General features: G+C 30.4%; 1 protein-coding gene across 8 annotated transcripts in view; it reads right to left on the bottom strand.

The window, feature by feature from the left end:
* The window catches only part of LOC145268225 (neurobeachin-like), a 607546-nt gene that overhangs the window by 375815 nt on the left and 205916 nt on the right, over positions 1–25815 (bottom strand). For all 8 annotated transcript variants that reach the window (XM_080123533.1, XM_080123540.1, XM_080123535.1 and 5 more), the window contains exons 4-6: positions 23116–23216; positions 6493–6588; positions 3283–3404 (exon numbers count right to left, since the gene is read on the bottom strand). In XM_080123533.1, the coding sequence (XP_079979659.1) occupies positions 3283–3404; positions 6493–6588; positions 23116–23216 (319 nt within the window). The remainder of the gene's footprint in view (positions 1–3282; positions 3405–6492; positions 6589–23115; positions 23217–25815) is intronic.

Genomic DNA, 25815 nt, shown 5'->3' with positions numbered 1-25815 from the left:
AGATGTGCACATGTGTTTTCTTCAATTTAAACCTTTCCATATATATATATATATATATATATATATATATAATAGGACAACAATAATTATTGTTGAGCTTGGCATTATCCGGATAAGTCTCCTTTTGTGGAATTGAACTTTCTCTTTTCCTTTTACAATAAGCTATATATATATATATATATATATATATATATATATATATATATACATACACGTTTTATTCTTTTTATTACCGTTTTATCTGTTTAGTTACACATGTTTCGGTTGCCGGGCCATATCTACGATCCACCAGCCTCATCAGACCTTACAGAAATGGCTCTGTAAATGTAAATGAGCCATTTCTGTAAGCTCTGACGAGGCTGCTAGATCATAGATATGACCCGGCAACTGAAACGTGTAACTAAACAGATAAAATGATAATAACCCCCCCCCCCGCATATTTGCTCTGCAATAGTATTGAGCACTCTCTTCAGGTTTTTACTAATTACCATTTTTGCTATATATATATATATATATATATATATATATATATATATATTTCTCCACAACCTCTGGCTTTTATGGAGGGGAGACTAAAACTTGCTGCTATGTTTTCAAATAATCTGAAATAACAGCACGCGGAGACATGATTCCAAATATTTTCATGTTATATATCCTTTCTTTTGGAAATAGGGTACAATTATGAACATCTCCAGTATCAAATAATCCTTATACACTGTGAAATTTACTTTATGTATAAAAACCAAAGAGGGAAGATATAACATATGAGAAATATTTGGAATCAAGTTTTCCCTTGCTGTTATTTCAGATTATTTGAAACCATAGCAGCAAGCTTTAGTCTCCCATCCATCAAGACCAGATGTTTTAAGGAAATATCAGATATTTTGTAATTCATATGCAAAACTAGGAAAGCAAATAACTATGATTGAAACATTTGTAAAGGTACAGTATCTTTCTACCTTCAAATAATCCTTTAAAATTACCACTTATTATAGGTTTTGGAGGGTGCTGAAAACAAAAATAATGTTTAACATTCCAGGAAACGAGTATGAAGAAATTATAGTTTCAAAAAATAGGGTATCACTTTTCTATATTAATTTAACATAAAATGAACACCAACTTTATAGTCGCCTGTTTTGGAGGGGGGTCTTATTTTATTTTAGGGGTAGTGTTTATTTGGTAATTGTGGCCTGATAGAACAACACAAAAGCTACATTAAAGTTTTATTTTCTATAGATTTTTGGATATGCTGAAAATGAATATCACATTTAAATTTTCCGCAAATAAGTATTTTTCCGGGTATTAAGCAATGTAATTCTTTGTATTATAAGTGGTGGCCATTGTTGTATGTTCAGTACACCCGAAAACCTATAGAAAACAACCTTTTTAAGGTAAGTTTTGCGTTGGTCTACAGGCCACAATAAACACCACCCCTAAAAATAATAACAGATCCCCCAAAAGTGGGTGCTCATTTTACCTTAATTTAATATAGAAAATCCCCCATGTTTTTCAACTATAATTTCTTCATATCTTGGAGACTATTCATTTTATGGAATTTTAAACGTTATTTTCGTTTTCAGCATCCTCGAAAACCTGTAATAGTGGTAATTTTAAAGGATTTTTTTACTGTACATTTCCTGAAACATTTTATGGCTGTAAAAAAGTGACAAAAATAGGCTCTGGATTATGGCTGATCCTTTTAATGTGTGACCTCAAGAGAAAAATGTCATAGTCCACTACAAAAGTCAGGTCATTACCTTTCCAACGAGCCTTTGTTAAATTCTGATCAATAGTTGCTGAAACTTGGAATTTATAAAATTGACAAAAATGGTGGTATATATATATATATATATATATATATATATATATATATATACCAAATTGAATATTGAAATGCTCATATCTTTGGTTCTAGGGGATAAAACTACATTAAAATTTGCAGGTTTTTGAAGATTATAATACTATTTTATGGTTAAAATTTGATGACAATTAGTAAAAGGAACCTATACTTTCAAACCAATAAAATATGCCCAAATTTGCCTACATTTATATATATATATATATATATATATATATATATATATATATATATATATATATATATATATATATATATAGCATCCTGGCAGGCTAGCTTCAGTTTTGCTGCTTTGGGATGAATTTTGCTTAGGGTTTTTTTGCTTGATTGTCTCCCCTGTGGCCTTGCCAGGCCACTAATATGTGTGTGTGTGTTAAATTCAAAACCAATCAAAATCACACCATTTTATTATTTGCAATCGTTTTCACAAGCTAAATACATACTCATTTATCCCAAACTTAAGTTTTTTTTTTTCAAAGATATAAAAAAGCTTTGTATTTATACATATATTGTACTGCTAGATATGAATAAAAAAAAAAAAATGATCAAACTCTGAAAAACTAAGATTTAATTTCCATCCATATGTAAACACATTTTTTAAAAAAATATTGCATTATCACTATAACTTTTTTTCCAAATGTATCTACATATGGGTGAATGATTAAATGTTAATTTTTGGAGGCTGATTGCAATTATTACAAAATAATTACCAAATTTTATAATCTGCCAAATTATATGAAAGCTCTGTTTAATACAACGTCTTAACCATTGAGCTTATTATATGCAGTATTTAAATATACCCTGGAAGATTCCTAAGATCTAATTTGTTAAAAACTAAATTTTGTATTTTTTGATCTAGAAATAACTTGAATTGTTTTGGTTTAAACTTATTGCTTTTTCAAATGTTAGTAAATAAAAGCATTTACGATTATTATTATTTTCATGTTTTTGTCTCATGCTTGAGGTTAGACATTTCATGACTTCCAACTTTTTATGTCTGTTGCCATTTTGCTTGTACCATCCGTCAGGATCAGTTTGTCATCAGTTGCTTTCCCCTAGGTCTTAAGCAGCATAAGTGAGGCACTTTAAAACATTTTGGATGAATGACGGTCAGCGATGTGGCTGTACCAAGTGAGACATTGTTGTGTGACATATTTTCTCATGGAGGTCAGGAGAATAAGACCATCAATTATCTCCATCAAATCCACAACCAGCATCGTGTCATTTTGACATTTCAACATTGATCAAGTTTCGTAGCCATACAAGAGTAGAGGTCGGACATGTGTGCTGCTACTCTCACAAATGGTTAACTTGAAAAATCAATATTTTATTATTCAGACAAACACACGTGACTTTATTGTAATATAATAAGTTTTCTTCTAAAGGAAAAAAAATATTAAAAATGGGATGAAGTGATAACATACCAGTATAGATATGGTTTTTCTTTTTCCACAGTCACACCTGTGACTGGATCTAACCGGATCCAACAAGAAAAGGCCCAGCCATTTTGATACGGCCATGTACGTATAGGTGGAAGTGAGATGAACTAAAAAAATAAAATAAAAAATGAAAGCAATTAAAAAAAAAAATTGTCCTCGTGCAAGGACACAATATTTTCTAATCAAACAAATGGCGAACTGTTTAGCGCTGGACAAGGCACATTTTGTTATTTAATCTGACAGTTTTTAAATCAGTAATTAATAGATTTCTCCTATGTCAATCAATATAAAACTTATATGACTGGATTCAAAATAAAATTTTCTTTAAAATGGTATTTTAATATTTTTGCTGTGATTTGTATATTCCAAGAAATTGCAATTTAATTCCACCTATTAACAACAAAACACACTGCAATAGTTGTGTGGCATATTTTCATCTACTTTCATCCGAAAAGTCATCTACTGCAAGCAGTAGATGACTTTTCGGATGCATGCATTTTAGATCTGTTCATATAAATACTCGACACAGAAGTTCTACTAATCGATGACGTTTCCGATTTTTTGAACTAATAAAAGAAAAAATTGTTGTTCATCATGGAATTCGAACAAAACATGTGCAACTTTCCAGTCAAAAGTTAGAACATCTTGAAGTTGAGGTTTTTTAGAACAAAAATAAATCAAGATAGAAACTTTGTTCAAGTGGTATGTAAAAGCCAATCTTTTTTGTTATCAAATTTGAAAAGAATTGGTTAAGAACTTTTTTGCATGAAATGAACTAAAAAAATTTTAAAAAATGAAAGCAATTAAAAAAATTATACTCATGCAAAAGTGCTAAGACACAAAATATTTTCAACTACTTCTATCTGATCAAATAGGCACTTTCACTTTGCGAGGACATAATTGACTATTGCTTGAATTTCTCTTGTTTTTAGAGGGTTTAAATTTTTATCTTAATTTTTCTCGTTATGTACTGACTATTTGTAAATGAAACCTATAAAAAATATGTTCATTATTCCATTTGAAAACACGGGTTTGTATTACTGTACACATAGATTCGAAAAAGTTGTCAAAAAACAAATATATAACAAATAAATGTTATCAAAGGCAAGATAAGTTACTTTTCTACCTAACTGGATATATTTTTTGTGTTTTTATTCAATGTAACATGCTTATTCAGCTCGAAAAGCATACAGTGTTTATCGATGTATTGGAAAATTCAAAATGGCGACCGACACTCTATTTAACACGGTAAGTTCAGGAAAAGATGTTATAAATAATAAACTAGACAAAATACTGTTAGAAATTCGCTCATTATATGTTACCGTGACATAAGTTGACATATATTCGGTGTTTTTTTAATAGTATTTTGTCTACTTTATTATTTATAACACCTTTTCCCAAACTTACCATGTTACAGAGAGTGTTGGGCGCCATTTTGAATTTTCCAATACATCGGTAAACACTGCATGTTTTTCGAGCTGAATAAACATGTTACATTGAATAAAAACACAAAAAATATATCCAGTTAGGTAGAAAAGTAACTTATCTTGCCTTTGATAACATTTATTTGTTATATATTTGTTTTTTGACAACTTTTTCGAATCTATGTGTATAGTAATACAAACTCGAAAACACTATTGTTTTTTAGAGGATTCAAAAATTTTGACTTTGAAATAAGTTATTTAAAAGGTTTTTGTTTTGAAATTTGAAGATTTTATTTTTTATTTTTAAGACATTATATACAATGAGAATGTTGCATAGTGGAGGTGGGAGGATAAATACAGATGAACAGAGAGAGAGAGAGATACATCAATAGAGAGTGAAAAAAAAACATTTATGCTACTAAATACTAAAACACTGACTGCTTGTCATGATGTTGGTTTGTTTGTCACGTTATTTGAGAACATACTTTAATACTAATAAAACAGATGGGGGTTAGAACTTAGTTTTATTAACGCTCTGGAGGCCTCCTTGTATAGAATGGTGATCTTTTAAACCAACACATTTCAGGTGAACACATTATTACCTACTTATGTGACAAATGCAGGATTTACTTTTCTACTTACATGGATAGGTTTTTGTGTTTTAACTTATTTTAAAGTGTTTTGTCTTACAAATAAAAGTAACATACAATAAATTACTGTTACCAAAGGCAAAATAAGTTACTCTTAAGAAAATAAGGTAACTGTACAGAATCCTATCCATATGAAAAAAAAAAAAAAAAAATCAAATGTGATGGAAAGAAAAGGTCATCCAACAAAAATAATCATGTCAAATCGAGTAGTTTTTAGTAGCCATCCGTGCACTGGAGGTTTCAGGTGAATACATTACTGACTTACATGTCAAAGGCAAGATGTTGATCTTAAATACAAAAATAAGGTACTTGTACAGAGTTCTACAAAATTCTGTAAAAATGTGATTATTATTTAATAAGACAGAAAACAATTTTTGTTTGTTTTTACAAATTTTTTTCCTTCAAAATTATCTACATTTACAAATTATTATTTTCAATTTTGAATATCCGGTTTACACAATGTAGCTAATTTTCACATTAGAATTTTTCTGATTATACTATTATTGATAGAACTAAAAAAAAGTAAATAAATAAATAAAAGAAAGTAAAAGTACAGAATAGTTAACAATTGAGAATTTGTAAACAACAAAAAACACACAATATATAAAAACTGCATCAGAATGAAATTCTATACAAGACCACATTTTGTTTTACTTGTGGAAACGATTTGCCAGATTTTTATATCCTTTAACAAATTCTTACAAATCAGTTACACATGTAACTGTGCGAGTTCATTTGAGTATTTCATTCTAATGCATTTTATATAAATTATGTTTTTTTAGTGACTGGAATTATGAGTTCTTGAGTGTTAACTATTCTATACTTATACCAAAAGGGAATTACATTATCTAATTTTTGAGAATGTATACAAAAAATATACAATTTTATTTTACTTAATAAATGGCTATATGCAACACAATATGTAGTTTATTAGGAGTTATTAGGAAAGTTGAAAGATAAGAAAGAGGTTTTAGAAACTATTATAAAATTTACTTTTGTTAAAATGTGTAACAAGGAATTTTATAATTTAAACTTTTTTTTAAATTACAAAGACTCTATAAATAATAGAAAATGTGAAAATGGTTTTAAAAAAGTAAAATTTGTTGAAATAATTGGCTTACAGATCCTTTTTTGCCAGGAAAACTGAAAAAATCATCAGGGCCATGTCTCTGAGGCATCTGTCGCAAAACAGTCAATAACTTCACAGAATTTCTTGTCTGAAATATAAAATCAAATTTGTATTAACAATATAAGTTTTGCATTGAAAATAATCAAGTTGAACAAAATGTTTATTATATTTATTTATTTTTTTATCTGTCTATATAATTATAAAACTCTGTGGATCATCCAGGCATCTTTCATTGTTTGCTCACTTGAATCTTGTCTTCAATGATCATGCAATTCCATCTTTTAAAAATGGATGTCAGGTGAATTTGAGCTCCTTAATAGTTGAGCATTATATATATACATATATTACTTTTACACAGAACGCTTCACTATTTCAAGTAATTTAAATGTAATTTGAACTGGAGCATATGAAAGCATTCAGATTTTAAACAAAACAGTAATCAAAAACTACCTGAAAACGACTTAAGAAAATCAGTTGAAAGTACTTGCAAAAAAATTAAAACAGATAGACAAAAACAACTACGAAACTTTCCTACACAAGTTCGACCAAGAAATAAAGATAACCATTTGTAAAATGAAAAAATTACACAAAAATCATTAAGCAAAAACACTCTGTGCTATTTAAAAATATCTGTCTGAATATATATGTATATGCGTATGAGCGTGGCTCAGAGGCTAAGGAATGAAGGTGGAGAATAGTATGTTTTGCTTTCGATCCTAGCTGATGACACTTAAGTCATATATATATTATTTTAATTTTGTATATATATATATATATATATATATATATATATATATATATATATATATATATATATACATATATTATTTTATATATATTTTTTAAGGTTGATCTCACTACTTTATATTAGATTTGATATAATGATTGATACAAAATTTTCTCTAATAATAAAAAAACACAATATTTGCATAAATTAAAATATCTTACAACGGGCAGCTTGCTAGTATATTATTAAAAAGTTACTGGGTTTGTGGAGTTTGTTCATATGCAAATAAAATGTGATTGGTTGACAAAAACGAAATAGGAACGAAGGTTCTTTCTTAGAACTGCATGCATGTGGAACTCTCTTCAGTTTGCCCATTTCCCAGCTGACTACAACTTGGTTGTCTTCAAGTCCAACGTAAACAAATTCTTGATAAACCGCCCCCCTCCTTAAGTAATCCAATCTACCAAATTTCCATTACTAACAATTACTATGATATTATCCCATTGATTACTGGGTACTTGCGCATTTAACGAACCAGACGTAACTCAGCATTTGCTCGGCTTTGTCCGGCGCATGACGTCAACAGCCGGATAAAACCGAGCGTTGGCGATAAAATAAAAACAACGCTACAACAAAATAACTGTACAATGAAATTGTAAAATGTAGAAACAAAAAAATTAAATAAATAAAAAGCAAAAACCTACCGTTCATTTATGTTTTTTTTTTTTTAAATTATTGTTTGGAATTGTTTTCTGTTTTCAAAATAAATACATAAAGACAAGTTAACTTTTTTTTTTCTTTTTTTTTTCAATTTTTAACGTAAAAAAAGGGGGGGGCAGGAACAAGGATTATTTGTACATTTTTTTCGCCAGAAACAAGGATTTGTAGAAAAGTTTGATAGAAAAGTAACTTATCTTGCCTTTGATAATATTTGTTATATATTTGTTTTTTGACAACTTTTTCGAATCTATGTGTACAGTAATACAAACCCCTTTTTATTTATTAGTGGAAGGTGGGTTTCGGCCTTCCTATTTGGTACAGTGACCAAGAAACCCTCCTTTTCGGCGGGGTCGTATCCACCGAAGACCCAGACCGGTGTCACAAGTCTGCCGGCGGTTAAAAACGGACTCGTCGATTTCTACCGTTATGGCCTGGGCCTCCAATCTGCCGGGGATTCCTAAGAAAATAGTCCCTGCATATATTACGCAGGAAAATTTTCCAATACACAATTGTGTGGCGAGAACGTAACCCACATCCGCGATGGAGATTTTTTTGTAGATGCCATCTCGAACGCCCATAAGTATATTATTTTTATTATACATGCGATGGTTAGTCGGGATTTTGAGAAGGTCCCAATCCTAATGGAGGTCCATCGACGACATGTTACACTTCCACACCTCCAACCGTAACCGTCGGAAAGGCTTGTTCTCTTTGCAAGTACACAATCCTGGCCAAAATGTAAATAAACACCTTTTCTCTTCTGCCAACAATTTCCGTTGCTGGCAAAAGTTTAGTGCAGCCTCTGGGGTCTGGAGCTGGTCCGCAAGGTTTGTAATATTCATTATTATTTCGTCAGTTATCTTTTTAAAACTCTCTTCAAATAAGCGTTTCTTGAGTTGTGACACTCTTCCAATTGATAGCGAAATTCTCGTCTGCTTAATCGGCAACGCTCGGTTATATCCGGCTGTTGACGTCATGCATCGGACAAAGCCGAGCAAATGCTGAGTTACGTCTGGTTCGTTAAATGCACAAGTACCGATTACTGTACACTCAATAACACTTATCCTCGAGTGGCCTCCAGGTCTTTATAAGTGGCAAAAACAAAACTTCTAATTATTTTTACCAATAAAAGCAGTACATAAATATATTCTTCGTAGTTATTTGTCTATCATACAAATACTAAGTAATATTTTTCTTCTTCACACAAAAATTCACAAATATTTTTTTTTTGTACGAGCAATAAAAGTGATATAAAATAGGAAAAGACAGAAATTTACATACCTAGGTACTGTATGAACACCACTCAAGAAGTGAATATATATATATCAGAATTTTATATCTTTACTCTTACAAAAAAATCACTTAATCGTATTTTGATATTTTTTTAAATAAGCAAGTTATCTAATACATAAAATTAAGATTTTCAAAGTTAGAAATAATAAACATTACATCTATCAAATCGATATTTGATTCTGACTAGCAATGTCTTCTTTTTTTGTACTTGCAGCATATATTTTATACTAAAAATGTAATTCACTCTAGTTTCCTTCAGTAAAAAAAAAAAAACTTATTCTGGCTAGGAACTTTGTTAGATTGGAGGAATTTGTGACAAAAAATAGTACCTATAATAAAGTAATAAAAAGAAATTAAAAAATTCCCTATTTGTATCAAACCTCAGATGATTTTTTTTTTAAATAGATTTTGACCAGATATTTTCCTTAAAGTTATTAAATAACAAACCAGAAGGTATGATAATTTGTTTGTGAAAAATTATTTAGTATATTGCTTTTATGCAATGCTACATGAGGCCTTTCTTCAGAATCCTGGACTTTTCATAGCTGATTAGTAGATTCCTCAAGTCTACTTGTAATTTATATAAATAAAACATCTTAATATTTTTAAAAAGTTCAATTTTTCAGTGAATATTCCAATTGTCATAAACTTTTAGAGTATTGGTTTATAAGTTTGCATCTTTAATCTCTATATAATATTGTGCCACCACGTTGCTTAAAATTATGGAAGCACAGAACAATTCCGTTCTGATGTCTTATGAAGATGTGAAGGTATTAACTTCGCAGATTATATTGATTTATAAATGTAATAGTAGCTACATTTTCTGCTGATAACAATGGCATACAAAATATTTTAGTCAGAGAAATTATTAGAAGACGCAAACTGAATTACATTTTATTGTTCTGGAGAACATGGTGCTATGATCTATAAGAGCTGGCTATTCAGAATAGAATATCGAGTTTGTAGAATAGAAGTGATCAATGAAAAAAATCTGAGAAATAAACTAGCTTTCCTTTATTATATAGACATCACCATCTTTTGAATTTTTAAGAGAAAAAATAACTTCCAAACTAAATTTAAGACGTTTTCTCTTATGTATGTAACTAATTTATTTATTTTTTCTTCAATGTTTTATGCATCATTGACACTTTATGCATTTTGAACATCAAAGATAAGTATTTTTGTGCTGCTATTGTTATTTTTCAAATAGGTTTATAGCCATAATTGTTAGACAATAGTCATAGCAAACTAAAAAAATGATATTCATTGTTTCTTGATTATTGTATTTCAGAAGATATAATTCATATCGAGATGGCGGGGAGTCTCTCTCCTTGATTTCTGCTTCTCTTAAGGGATTCAACACAGGAGATTCCACTTTGGTAAACAAAAGTATCTAATTCATTCATTATTGAGGCGAAGTAAATAAGACTGATCATTTTAAAAGCAAATTCTTTTTATCTTTTTATGGTTTACTCATATTTATTTTCTTCACATTTTATTTACTTTTATATCAATAAAAGGTTGTCTATGCATTTCACACATCTACGTGACTCACACATTAATGTTTCTTTCATTTACTCAGCGCTTAATTTAATTCCGTTTCCTACTTGAATTTATTGAAACTACATTAATTAAAAAGGACAGGACAAAAAACAATCGACAAGATATAGACGAAAAAATAAACAATCGACAAGATATAGACGAAAAAATAAACAATCGAAAAGATATAGACGAAAAAATAAACAATCGACAAGATATAGACGAAAAGATAAACAATCGACAAGATATAGACGAAAAGATAAACAATCGACAAGATATAGACGAAAAAATAAACAATCGACAAGATATAGACGAAAAAATAAACAATCGACAAGATATAGAAGAAAAAATAAACAATCGACAAGATATAGAAGAAAAAATAAACAATCGACAAGATATAGAAGAAAAAATAAACAATCGACAAGATATAGAAGAAAAAATAAACAATCGACAAGATATAGACGAAAAAATAAACAATCGACAAGATATAGACGAAAAAATAAACAATCGACAAGATATAGACGAAAAAATAAACAATCGACAAGATATAGACGAAAAAATAAACAATCGACAAGATATAGACGAAATAATAAACAATCGACAAGATATAGACGAAATAATAAACAATCGACAAGATATAGACGAAATAATAAACAATCGACAAGATATAGACGAAAAATAAACAATCGACAAGATACAGACGAAAAAATAAACAATCGACAAGATACAGACGAAAAAATAAACAATCGACAAGATACAGACGAAAAAATAAACAATCGACAAGATACAGACGAAAAAATACAATCTCCAAGATACAGACGAAAAAATACAATCTCCAAGATACAGACGAAAAAATACAATCTCCAAGATACAGACGAAAAAATACAATCTCCAAGATACAGACGAAAAAATACAATCTCCAAGATACAGACGAAAAAATACAATCTCCAAGATACAGACGAAATCATACAATCTCCAAGATACAGATTAAAAAATACAATCTCCAAGATACAGACGAAAACATACAATCTACAAGATACAGACGAAAAAATACAATCTACAAGATACAGACGAAAAAATACAATCTACAAGATACAGACGAAAAAATACAATCTACAAGATACAGACGAAAAAATACAATCTACAAGATACAGACGAAAAAATACAATCTACAAGATACAGACGAAAAAATACAATCTACAAGATACAGACGAAAAAATACAATCTACAAGATACAGACGAAAAAATACAATCTACAAGATACAGACGAAAAAATACAATCTACAAGATACAGACGAAAAAATACAATCTACAAGATACAGACGAAAAAATACAATCTACAAGATACAGACGAAAAAATACAATCTACAAGATACAGACGAAAACATACAATCTACAAGATACAGACGAAAACATACAATCTCCAAGATACAGACGAAAAAATACAATCTCCAAGATACAGACGAAAAAATACAATCTCCAAGATACAGAAAAAAATACAATCTCCAAGATACAGACGAAAAAATACAATCTCCAAGATACAGACGAAAAAATACAATCTACAAGATACAGAAAAAAAAATACAATCTACAAGATACAGAAAAAAAATACAATCTACAAGATACAGAAAAAAAATACAATCTACAAGATACAGAAAAAAAATACAATCTACAAGATACAGAAAAAAAATACAATCTACAAGATATAGAAAAAAATACAATCTCACAGGAAACAGAAAAAATACAATCTCACAGGAAACAGAAAAAATACAATCTACAAGATACAGAAAAAATACAATCTCCAAGATACAGAAAAAAATACAATCTCCAAGATATAGAAAAAAATACAATCATCAAGATATAGAAAAAAATACAATCTCCAAGATATAGAAAAAAATACAATCTCCAAGATATAGAAAAAAATACAATCTCCAAGATATAGAAAAAAATACAATCTCCAAGATATAGAAAAAAATACAATCTCCAAGATATAGAAAAAAATACAATCTCCAAGATATAGAAAAAAATACAATCTCCAAGATATAGAAAAAAATACAATCTCCAAGATATAGAAAAAAATACAATCTCCAAGATATAGAAAAAAATACAATCTCCAAGATATAGAAAAAAATACAATCTCCAAGATATAGAAAAAAATACAATCTCCAAGATATAGAAAAAAATACAATCTCCAAGATATAGAAAAAAATACAATCTCCAAGATATAGAAAAAAATACAATCTCCAAGATATAGAAAAAAATACAATCTCCAAGATATAGAAAAAAATACAATCTCCAAGATATAGAAAAAAATACAATCTCCAAGATATAGAAAAAAATACAATCTCCAAGATATAGAAAAAAATACAATCTCCAAGATATAGAAAAAAATACAATCTCCAAGATATAGAAAAAAATACAATCTCCAAGATATAGAAAAAAATACAATCTCCAAGATATAGAAAAAAATACAATCTCCAAGATATAGAAAAAAATACAATCTCCAAGATATAGAAAAAAATACAATCTCCAAGATATAGAAAAAAATACAATCTCCAAGATATAGAAAAAAATACAATCTCCGAGATATAGAAATACAATCTCCAAGATATAGAAAAAAATACAATCTACAAGATATAGAAAAAAATACAATCTACAAGATACAGACGAAAACATACAATCTACAAGATACAGACGAAAACATACAATCTACAAGATACAGACGAAAACATACAATCTACAAGATACAGACGAAAACATACAATCTACAAGATACAGACGAAAACATACAATCTACAAGATACAGACGAAAACATACATTCTACAAGATACAGACGAAAACATACAATCTACAAGATACAGACGAAAAAATACAATCTCCAAGATACAGAAAAAAATACAATCTCCAAGATACAGACGAAAACATACAATCTCCAAGATACAGACGAAAACATACAATCTCCAAGATACAGACGAAAAAATACAATCTCCAAGATACAGACGAAAAAATACAATCTCCAAGATACAGACGAAAAAATACAATCTCCAAGACACAGACGAAAAAATACAATCCCCAAGATACAGACGAAAAAATACAATCTACAAGATACAGACGAAAAAATACAATCTACAAGATACAGACGAAAAAATACAATCTCCAAGATACAGACGAAAAAATACAATCTACAAGATACAGACGAAAAAATACAATCTACAAGATACAGACGAAAAAATACAATCTACAAGATACAGACGAAAAAATACAATCTACAAGATACAGACGAAAACATACAATTTCCAAGATACAGACGAAAACATACAATCTACAAGATACAGACGAAAACATACAATCTCCAAGATACAGACGAAAACATACAATCTCCAAGATACAGACGAAAAAATACAATCTCCAAGATACAGACGAAAAAATACAATCTACAAGATACAGAAAAAAAAATACAATCTACAAGATACAGAAAAAAAAATACAATCTACAAGATACAGAAAAAAAAAATACAATCTACAAGATACAGAAAAAAAATACAATCTACAAGATACAGAAAAAAAATACAATCTACAAGATACAGAAAAAAAATACAATCTACAAGATACAGAAAAAAAATACAATCTACAAGATACAGAAAAAAAATACAATCTACAAGATACAGAAAAAAAATACAATCTACAAGATACAGAAAAAAAATACAATCTACAAGATACAGAAAAAAAATACAATCTACAAGATATAGAAAAAAATACAATCTCACAGGAAACAGAAAAAATACAATCTCCAAGATACAGAAAAAATACAATCTCCAAGATACAGAAAAAAATACAATCTCCAAGATACAGAAAAAAATACAATCTCCAAGATATAGAAAAAAATACAATCTTCAAGATATAGAAAAAAATACAATCTCCGAGATATAGAAATACAATCTCCAAGATATAGAAAAAAATACAATCTACAAGATATAGAAAAAAATACAATCTACAAGATACAGACGAAAACATACAATCTACAAGATACAGACGAAAACATACAATCTACAAGATACAGACGAAAACATACAATCTACAAGATACAGACGAAAACATACAATCTACAAGATACAGACGAAAACATACAATCTACAAGATACAGACGAAAAAATACAATCTCCAAGATACAGAAAAAAATACAATCTCCAAGATACAGACGAAAACATACAATCTCCAAGATACAGACGAAAACATACAATCTCCAAGATACAGACGAAAAAATACAATCTCCAAGATACAGACGAAAAAATACAATCTCCAAGATACAGACGAAAAAATACAATCTCCAAGACACAGACGAAAAAATACAATCCCCAAGATACAGACGAAAAAATACAATCTACAAGATACAGACGAAAAAATACAATCTACAAGATACAGACGAAAAAATACAATCTACAAGATACAGACGAAAAAATACAATCTCCAAGATACAGACGAAAAAATACAATCTACAAGATACAGACGAAAAAATACAATCTACAAGATACAGACGAAAAAATACAATCTACAAGATACAGACGAAAAAATACAATCTACAAGATACAGACGAAAACATACAATCTCCAAGATACAGACGAAAACATACAATCTACAAGATACAGACGAAAACATACAATCTCCAAGATACAGACGAAAACATACAATCTCCAAGATACAGACGAAAAAATACAATCTCCAAGATACAGACGAAAAAATACAATCTACAAGATACAGAAAAAAAAATACAATCTACAAGATACAGAAAAAAAATACAATCTACAAGATACAGAAAAAAAATACAATCTACAAGATACAGAAAAAAAATACAATCTACAAGATACAGAAAAAAAATACAATCTACAAGATACAGAAAAAAAATACAATCTACAAGATACAGAAAAAAAATACAATCTACAAGATACAGAAAAAAAATACAATCTACAAGATACAGAAAAAAAATACAATCTACAAGATACAGAAAAAAAATACAATCTACAAGATATAGAAAAAAATACAATCTCACAGGAAACAGAAAAAATACAATCTCCAAGATACAGAAAAAATACAATCTCCAAGATACAGAAAAAAATACAATCTCCAAGATACAGAAAAAAATACAATCTCCAAGATACAGAAAAAATACAATCTCCAAGATATAGAAAAAAATACAATCTCCAAGATATAGAAAAAAATACAATCTCCAAGATATAGAAAAAAATACAATCTCCAAGATATAGAAAAAAATACAATCATCAAGATATAGAAAAAAATACAATCTCCAAGATATAGAAAAAAATACAATCTCCAAGATATAGAAAAAAATACAATCTCCAAGATATAGAAAAAAATACAATCTCCAAGATATAGAAAAAAATACAATCTCCAAGATATAGAAAAAAATACAATCTCCAAGATATAGAAAAAAATACAATCTCCAAGATATAGAAAAAAATACAATCTCCAAGATATAGAAAAAAATACAATCTCCAAGATATAGAAAAAAATACAATCTCCAAGATATAGAAAAAAATACAATCTCCAAGATATAGAAAAAAATACAATCTCCAAGATATAGAAAAAAATACAATCTCCAAGATATAGAAAAAAATACAATCTCCAAGATATAGAAAAAAATACAATCTCCAAGATATAGAAAAAAATACAATCTCCAAGATATAGAAAAAAATACAATCTCCGAGATATAGAAAAAAATACAATCTCCGAGATATAGAAAAAAATACAATCTCCAAGATATAAAAAAAAATACAATCTCCAAGATTCAGAAAAAATACAATCTCCAAGATTCAGAAAAAATACAATCTCCAAGATACAGAAAAAGATAATCTACAAGATACAGAAAAAAATAATCGACAAGATAAAGACAAAACTAATCGACAAGATACAGACAAATCTAATCGATAAGATACAGAGAAAACTAATCAAAAAGAAAAATACAAAACTAATCGATAAAAGATAAATCTAATTGTTAAGTAAACAAAACTTTTTGTTTTGTTTTTATGATAATGGAATATTTTTGTGTCTATATTAAAAGTGAAAACTTCTGCCTTGATTATTATCAGATATTATTGAGTTTAACTTTTGTGGTGGACGAATACAAAACACTACTGGCTTGTATAAGTACTTTATTTCTCTATTAGTTTAGCTTACTCTTTCCTTCCTGCCCTCTCCAAAATATAAAATAAGAATTTCACATACTCATCATTTAGACCAATGGAAATGACTCTCATACATTTGAAACCAAGCTTACTTCTCACCGCCCCCCCAGATATATTTTGATACTATTATATATATAAAGTTATTTTTTATATATGCAGACATTATTGCCTACCAATGTGCATACATGTTTTAGCTGCAAGTATGCAGATATGTAGGCAATAATATCGTATAAATTAAAAAAAATAAAAATAAAAGATGGATAGACAACATTTGTGATTGTACAAACATAAATATAAACCAAGTGAGCACCTGTGATTGTAAAGTTTTGATGAGACTCAGCTATGTTAGTGAATATTCTGCAGCTTGTACAGAAAGCACTTATAATAATAACAACAATAAACATTTTTGAGGATGGAAAGACCGGGGAGTGAAAGCACTTACCAGACCTTCACTGGATAGGTGCGGAGGGGTTTGGTACGTTGAAGAGGCTTATTGCCACCCAAATTCCAGTGAAGACCAATGGTCATCGCCAGCAAAAAATCAACAGCAAGCGACTGTTGCGATAACTTTCTTAGAACTGCACGCCTGTGGAATTGTCTTCCGTTTTCCTGCTTTCCGGCTGACTACAATATGGTTGTGTTCAAGTCTAACGTAAATAAGTTCTTGATGAGCCGTTCTATATAAGTTATCAAATTTACCAAATTTTCATTACTAATGATTACTATATTGTCCAATGTCTACTGCACACTCTTTAACCCTTATCCTTGAGTGGCCTCTTGGCCTTGATAAGTGGTGATGCCTATGTAAAAAAAAACCCAAAAAAAACCACAAATGTATTTGCAAAGGTTGTTGAAAGAGGTGAGGATTACTAGACATCTGGGGAAACTTGTTGTCACTCAAACTCCAGGGAACATCACTAGTTGTTATCAGTGAGCAACCTCTGATGATGACTTGTGTGAAAAGTCCTAGTGAGTGAAATAATAATTATTATACTAAAATACAGCTCTACCTGTTATTGAGCACTATATATAATGACTGGATTTTCATTAGATTAACATCAAGGAAACAATAATTATGCAAGTACTATGCAATATAGTCATCAACAGTTTTTTCACTGTACCACAGCTTTTCAGTAGGGCTAGACCAGCACCCATCCCAAACCAGGGATCGAGCCAAAAGCCATCTAGTTGATAGTAGCTCCAACCACCAGGCCATAGAACCGCGTGGTTGGTAAATGATGTCTACAATGTTTTTATACCATTTATATATATATATATTTTTATTAAAAGCTAAAAGAGATTATTAATTAATGAGATGCATCAAGAGATAGAATGAATAAAATAGATTATTTATATTCAATGATATGACATTTTTAAGTTATTTTAATTTCCATTGCTTTCTCCCTCCTTTTATCATTAAGGAAAAAAAATCAAGTCGATACGTGCACGTTTCTGAAGTTATTTTCGCAATCACTGCAATTTTCCTTACACTTCCTGAATATTACTGATGCAACATAAAAGTAGGCAGTGTTCAACTTCTCGTCCAACTAGCAGTGTAACATTTCATTAACAAAACAAGTTGTTAAAACAAACAAACGTTGTACAAGTTACATGAAGGGGTGCACATGCGTTTCGCAACAAATACGTACTTGCTGCACCTGGGTTATTGCTGATGAGTAATCAAAAAACACAAACCAATTAAATATATATATATATATATATATATATATATATATATATATATATATACTAGCAGTTCAGCCCGGATTTACTCAGGCCCTATGTACTGATCATAACTTGTCCTATGTGTGAATACCCTTTATGTAAAATTTTAAAAATGTTTAGACCAGAAATTTTCTGAGTAATTTGATAGAGACCGCAGAGGTAACTTTTTTAAACTTTGAACCCAATTTTGACCCTTTAACATTTGTTTTGGTCTCAAATTAAAATAAAAAGTTTGACCCATGTCTAAGTTACCTACATTTAAAATTTTAAGTGTTTAAACCCAAAAATTATCGGAGGAGTTTAGTAGAATCTGCAAAGGTGAACCCTTTCAACTTTGATCTTTGACAGTGAAATTTTCGCCCCCAAACTGATTAAAATGCTTGCCGCATGTCTGAATACCTGTTATGTAAAATTTCAAATGTTTAAATCAAAAATTGGTTGAATAGTTTGCTAGAGACCGCAAAGGTCAAATCTTTTGAACTTTAACCACTTGACAGCTCAAATTTTTTACCTAAACCGATTAAAAAGCCTGCCTTATCTCTGAATACCCTTTATGTAAAATTTGAAATGTTTAGGATAGAAATTCGCTGAGTAATTTGGTAGAGACTGCAGAGGTAAAATATTTTTAAACTTTGACACCAATTTTGACCCCTTAACATTCATTGCTTTGCTCTCAAATCAAGTTAAAAAGTTTGACCCATGTCCAAATTTAAAATTTCAAGTGTTTAGACCCAAAATTGGTGGAAGAGTTTGGTAGAGTTTTCAAAGGTCAAATCATTGAACTAATCCCTTGACAGCCAAATTTCTGGCCGAAAACTGATTAAAAAGATTTTCCCAAATCTTAATACCCCTTATGTCAAATCTCGAGTCTGTAGATCGAAAATTGACAGAGTACTTTGGTAGGGAAATGTACACACACAGACACACATAGAGACAATTTCACTTATATACTAGCTAAATCTTATTTACTTACTTATTTATTTTAAACGCCAAATCTATTTTAAACGCTAAATTTTTAACGAAGAATCTATTAAATTTTATAAAAATAATTTTTAGTGAAATTTTTACCGTGAATTATATAATTAGACTTAGTTACTAATATACTTAACCATATTATAAGAGTAAGTTGTATATATATATAAATTTTCACGTTTGTTTGCATATATGTCGGTACTTTTGTATTATATAGAGAAATAGCGCTAAATTTATAGTTTAGTAATATATGTATATATTTATATCTCGATTTTAAGTGGAAAAAAAACCTTAGTTAAATTTATGAATTGCTCTGATATTGGAGTAATAGTTCTAAAAATCCGTATTAACAAAACAAATGGAAAACAATTATAATTATAATGGTTGGAGCTAGAAAATTTAATGCAAACTTATAATAAATCTGCTTCAGAATTATACCTTGAAAAACCTAACATTATTTTGTGAATAGGTTATATTTGTTTTGATATAGGTTGTTAGTACCCCTCTTTCTTTTTAGAATGGTTCAACCCTGTAAAGTTGACTTTAATATAAAGCGATGGTCTTTATTGAAAGTTTCGTGGATGGTTTTTGGCCTGATGAGGTGATTTTCCCTGCTAGGGGGTCATTGAAACACGTTTGCTAATGTGTAGCCAATAGCTCTCCAACAATCAATCAATATATATATATATCAGGTCATGTCATATGCTACTGGTACCATGTAACCCAGTACTACCTGCCTCATGGTCGGGTCACCGGCGACTAAACTGGTTCCCCCACCAGACTTGTTTGGTGAGGAGGGCGGCTAGTCTCCCTGAAGGATTAAAAACAAGACCTTCCAAAGGGCGAATGAACTCTTTTTCTGGGTCAACGGCCAACTAGCACCGTGTATATTTGTGTGTGTGTATATGTGTATTGGGGTAGAGAGGGCTCCCGTAAGCCGTGGTGAAGGCAACCTTTCTAGGAGAAGGAAATCTCTGATTTAAAAAACCATAAAGCGGAAGACCAGTACCCGCATTAAGCTGGTCTGCAGTTTAATTTGTTGCTGGCTATCTTGCTCTTGCTTGTTGCTGGATCTCAACATTTTGAACCGAGAGAGAGACTTAGCTGTCGTACAAAGCTAAGACTCTGTAACATCATATTTGTATAGATACTCCCTCAGACATTTGGGCTCATGGATTTTAAATGTCTGAGGGAGTGGCACTCGTCTGACAAGACGTTGCAATCATCATATATATATATAGGGCTCTACATTGCAAGTGAAACAGTCGCATCTGAGAGCGATTTTTCAAAATGGCGATTAGAAATAATGAAACGTTTATCTTTTGCCGATTGCATTTCTTTCACTGACAATCTTTCAAAGCTCACTACTGAATGAAAAATATCTTTTCAACTTTTTTTTTTATATAAAATGAATAAAGTTAAATTATTTAAACAATAAAAGTTTAATAGAACAATATACTATTTTTTTTTTTAACGAAGGCTGTTTAAAAAAAACATCTGAAGAAATTAGAATGTTTATACCTTCAAGTATCAACATAAAATTTGTTGTATATTTAGAATTACACTTATTAAAAAAATACAGAAAAATCTTTATGATGTACATACTCGTCACAGAACGGACATGTCATATTCTAAAAATCATGTGGGTTTGATGTCATATTCTAAAAACCACATGGGTTTAGCTAGTAACTTTTGTATTTGGCTAGTAAACGAAAATATTTAGTTGTCAAAGGTCAACTAAAGATAAATTTGTCCATAGAACCCTGATATATATATATATATATATATATATATATATATATATATATATATATATATATATATATATATATATATATATATATCTCAGGGTCTGATATTGGTGTTTCCATCATTGCTTCCCCCTGTGTGTGGCCTTGATCTGCATTGTTGGATCGTCCAGTGGCTTTTGATTTTATGTTAACTCAAGTTAAATAAAATTCATGCATGGAAACACAAGGAGATTTGTTTGCAGTTTAAAAGTTTTATTGGTGAGAAAGATTCGTTCAGGAAAGAGGAGAGACTGAAAATTTCTTCATTATAAAATATAAGCTAAAATTAATTTCTGATTTAATTTCCTTAATCAAAAATTGGTCAACGAATGGACAGTCTTGAGGGGATTCAGTTTAGATCAATGTCTTGTGTGGCCTGGTTGCTTCTTTACTGCAAACTCCTCAAAAACGCTGTTCCACTTTTTGAATATGTGATCATTTTTCATGCAACCGACGCCTGCATCTAACCTATTTTTTTTTTTTTTTTTTGCTATGATGTTCCATACTACAAGCTACTTCATGACACAGATTGACAAATGTTTGATTTTCAGAGATTTTTGAAGGAAATCAAATCAACTATATTTGAAAAGATGTATAATAACATTTTATTAGGCAGACTCACAATATTGCCATAAAATCATGACATTCTATGCTGCAGGTCATTTCATGGTAGAACTAAGAATCAGGACCTGAAGTCTATTGACAAATATTTGATTTAGAAATGATTAGAAATGTAAGTCAAGTATATTTGAAAAGACGTACAATACTAGCTCATTTAGTAGGTCAACTGTGTCTATCCCCATTCTTTGCCAGGTTGTCCTGACATGCACTTAATGAAATACCCTCAAAATTCATACTAGTTGACATGATCTCTACCTACCAGTGCAGGGTACCACTGTATAACAAGAGAAGGTGGCTTTAATATCAAATAGTGTGCAACCTACATGCATATGAGCCTTCGCTGGACAGATACTATCACAATATCTACAGCAGACATAATCTGGGTGATCATGACATGATAAAAGAAGGTGGACTTTCTTCTTGAAAAATCCAACATTGGTTAGGAATAGCTATAAGAACTTTTTTTAAAATCTGCTTTCTCCTTTTTTATCATTAAGAAAAAAGAGCATAAGTCAATCCTGAGACTGCATATCTCCACCTGACAATGTAAGGATTAGTCAAAGTTTCAATTGGGCATTCTTCACATTGTATGAAATATTACCAAAGTTATTTCATGGAATAATGCATGGTGGTTACTGTTATCAAAGAGTATTAAATGCCTACATCAAATTTGGAAAAATCGGAAGTTGCAATTCTGTCAATTTTGGTCTTGAGAGAATCAGACACAGAACTTCATTCACTACAATACAACAATGAATCTACAATCAATAAAACCAAAATTTTCACCAAAAGTGTTACTTTCACTTTTTTTTATAACCTTGTCGTTAACCTAGATACCCTCAAATTAAATCTGTTCAAAGATGTGAACGATAGGCTGAACACAAATAAACATACTGACAAACCAACAAACAGCCAAAAACATAACCTCCTTGGCAAAGGTAAATATCTATTTGTTATTCTTGTTTTATAAAATTTTACAAATATCAAAAATTGGGAAGATGTTTTTAAAAATTCAGAATATAGACTTACCCATTTACCGTCTTTTGCTTTTAATAATGCAAAAAGCATCCGTAATTCTTTCACTGTAATACTGTAACTGGCTAGTACACCAAGCATTTCCACCAGGAGATCTGTAGAAATAATACAAAGAATAATTAGTGTTGCGGCCTTCTTTATATTTTAATGGTGATCCCATAAAACATGAAATTTAGCACAATTTACACTTGCATGTCATAATAAAAATATCTAATTATTCCATCTCTCTCTCTCTCTCATATATATATATATATATATATATATATATATATATATATATATATATATATATATATATATATATACTAGCATTTCAGCCCAGCGTTGCCCGGGTGTTTAGAGGTGTTGAGCAAAAAAACAAAACAAAAAAATGGTCAATTTTTTTTAACTTTGACCTCTATTATGACCCCTTAAGATTTATTATTTTGGGCTCAAATCAAGTTATTAAGTTAGATCCCTGTCCAAGGAACCTATATCTAAAATTTCAAGCGTTTAGACCCAAAATTGTCGGAGGAGTTTGGTAGAGTTCTCAAAGGTCAAATCGTTGAACTTCGACCCCTTAACAGCCAAATTTCTGGCCGAAAACGGATTACAAAGATTTTCCCAAATCTCAGTACCCTTTAAATCAAATTTCGAGTCTGTAGACTAAAAATTGACAGAGTTATTGCATAGGAAAATGTACACAGACACACACACAGACACAGTTCCTTTTATATATATATATAATAGATAATAAAAGAGGCGCACTTATTCCCCTCTGGACCAAAATACAGTAGGTTTACAACAACAGATGCCACATACAAATTTCTTATGTCTAGCCTATTAGCCACTATCTTATGTAACTTTATAAAGACTTTTCTGACACATCCACGTGTTTATATAAAATCTTAGATTACATCTGAGGAGCTAGAGCATCACTATCGCATTAACCTACAGAGGAAGTAGTCTCGATTTTTACTCCCTATCACTCAAGTCCTACCACTGCCACCAGTAAACATCATAGATCGTTATACACAGGATATGGATAATGTGGTTTCACCCTCCATAACGGATTCATAAACTCATAGCACAGCCGTTAAATTTCCGTCTGCCGATTCAAAAAATAATAAATTCTCCCTGAAAACCTTCCAACTACTCACATTGGCTTACACCAGAACACAATCCTATAAACTAAAACGAATGATCAAAATGCTATTCAAGTACAGATACACGCTTACTTAGCCACTGGGAATTGCTTCTCTCTCTCTCCCTAAATTTTAGAGAGAGAGAGAGAGAGAGAGGGAGAGAGAGAGAGATTTATATGTGTTTTGTTTGCATTCCACCCCAGTATCGAACCGACAGAAACATAGATAAAGTGCTTACTTAGCCGCTCAGAATTAATTGCCTCTCTCTCTCTCTCTCTCGGTAAAAATATTTAGAGAGAGACAGAAAGACAGACAGACAGAAAGAGGGAAAGAGACAGACACAGAGCAAAAGCGATAGAGTGAGCTTACGGGCCGTAAAGAGAACGTTTTCACAAGTAAACAAATGAATAATATACGTTAAGAGTTTTAGATAAAAATCAATTCTTTTATTTTAAAAATAGAACTTTTACACAAATGCATAGAACCAATCTATGAGAGGACGGTTTTTGTTGACCCCCCCCCCCTGTAGAAAATTGTTGATTTCAGGGTGAAAAAAATTAACGTTTTTGGCCAATGTTTCGATATTTTTCGGGCGAAGGATGGAGCTTCAATATGATACCAAGTTTGTCAATTTTTGTTCTGTCTGTCGAAAGTTTTTAGCGGACACACAAACACACATACATACAAACATACACATATTTTCGCTTTTATATAGGTACTGCTAATTGCAAATAAAAACACCTCTGTTATGGAATTTTTTAGATGAGGACTGATAATTTGTATCATTTGAATTATTTGGACTACTGTTCTCATCTTGGATGTTGTTTTCAAATTTTCAACCAATGTAACCACCGACTTTATGTATCTTGTTGAACTCAAGGATCTTTGTCAAACTCAATAATCTGTACATAATTTTGAACAGGACCCTTTATTTAATCTACAGAGGTAGCATGCACTTCTTCTCTCAAGAACATGTGATGTAACTGATGAAATGTTAAGCAATGATCAGTGACAGTTTTCTGGAGGTTGAAGGTTCAATCCTCAGTACAGGTAGTACTAAGAATGCAATTATAAATTACTTAAAACTTCTACCTGATCATGGCTGACAGAACAAGAGCAAGCTCGAGGCCTCTGATCAGTCTCAAAAGACAAAGAGAGGTAGCTGCGCATATGATTGTGAGGCAAGAGTTGTGCAATCCCTAACCACACGTCTCTCCTAAATCGGCACTGGTTGGGTCCAGTGGCAAGGAGAAGTCCAGGATGACTGGAAACAATGCCGGGATAAGCGGAGAGCACATATAGCACCTGGAAGTCCCAAATGGTCACCCATTTAGTACTAACCAGGTTAAACGTTACTTAACTTCAGTGATCCAGTGAGAACCGGTGTGTCAATGTGATTATGCTGTATCAGGTATTTTTTAGGCTGAAGTGAAGAGCAAGCTATTGTCATGGATTATAGAAAAAGTGCTGCTTGAAATTCCGTACAGATTCTATATTTTGATATAAATGTAATATTCTACGTTCACATACTAATAAAAATCTACCCCCCCCTTGATAAATATTAAAAAAA

This window comes from Euprymna scolopes, chromosome 43 (genome assembly GCF_053919585.1).
Source record: "Euprymna scolopes isolate OS-2025 chromosome 43, ASM5391958v1, whole genome shotgun sequence".
In the NCBI taxonomy this organism is placed as follows: domain Eukaryota; kingdom Metazoa; phylum Mollusca; class Cephalopoda; order Sepiida; family Sepiolidae; genus Euprymna; species Euprymna scolopes.
The sequence above is the reverse complement of the archived record's forward strand: the minus strand, read 5'-3'. Positions and strand labels throughout refer to the sequence as shown.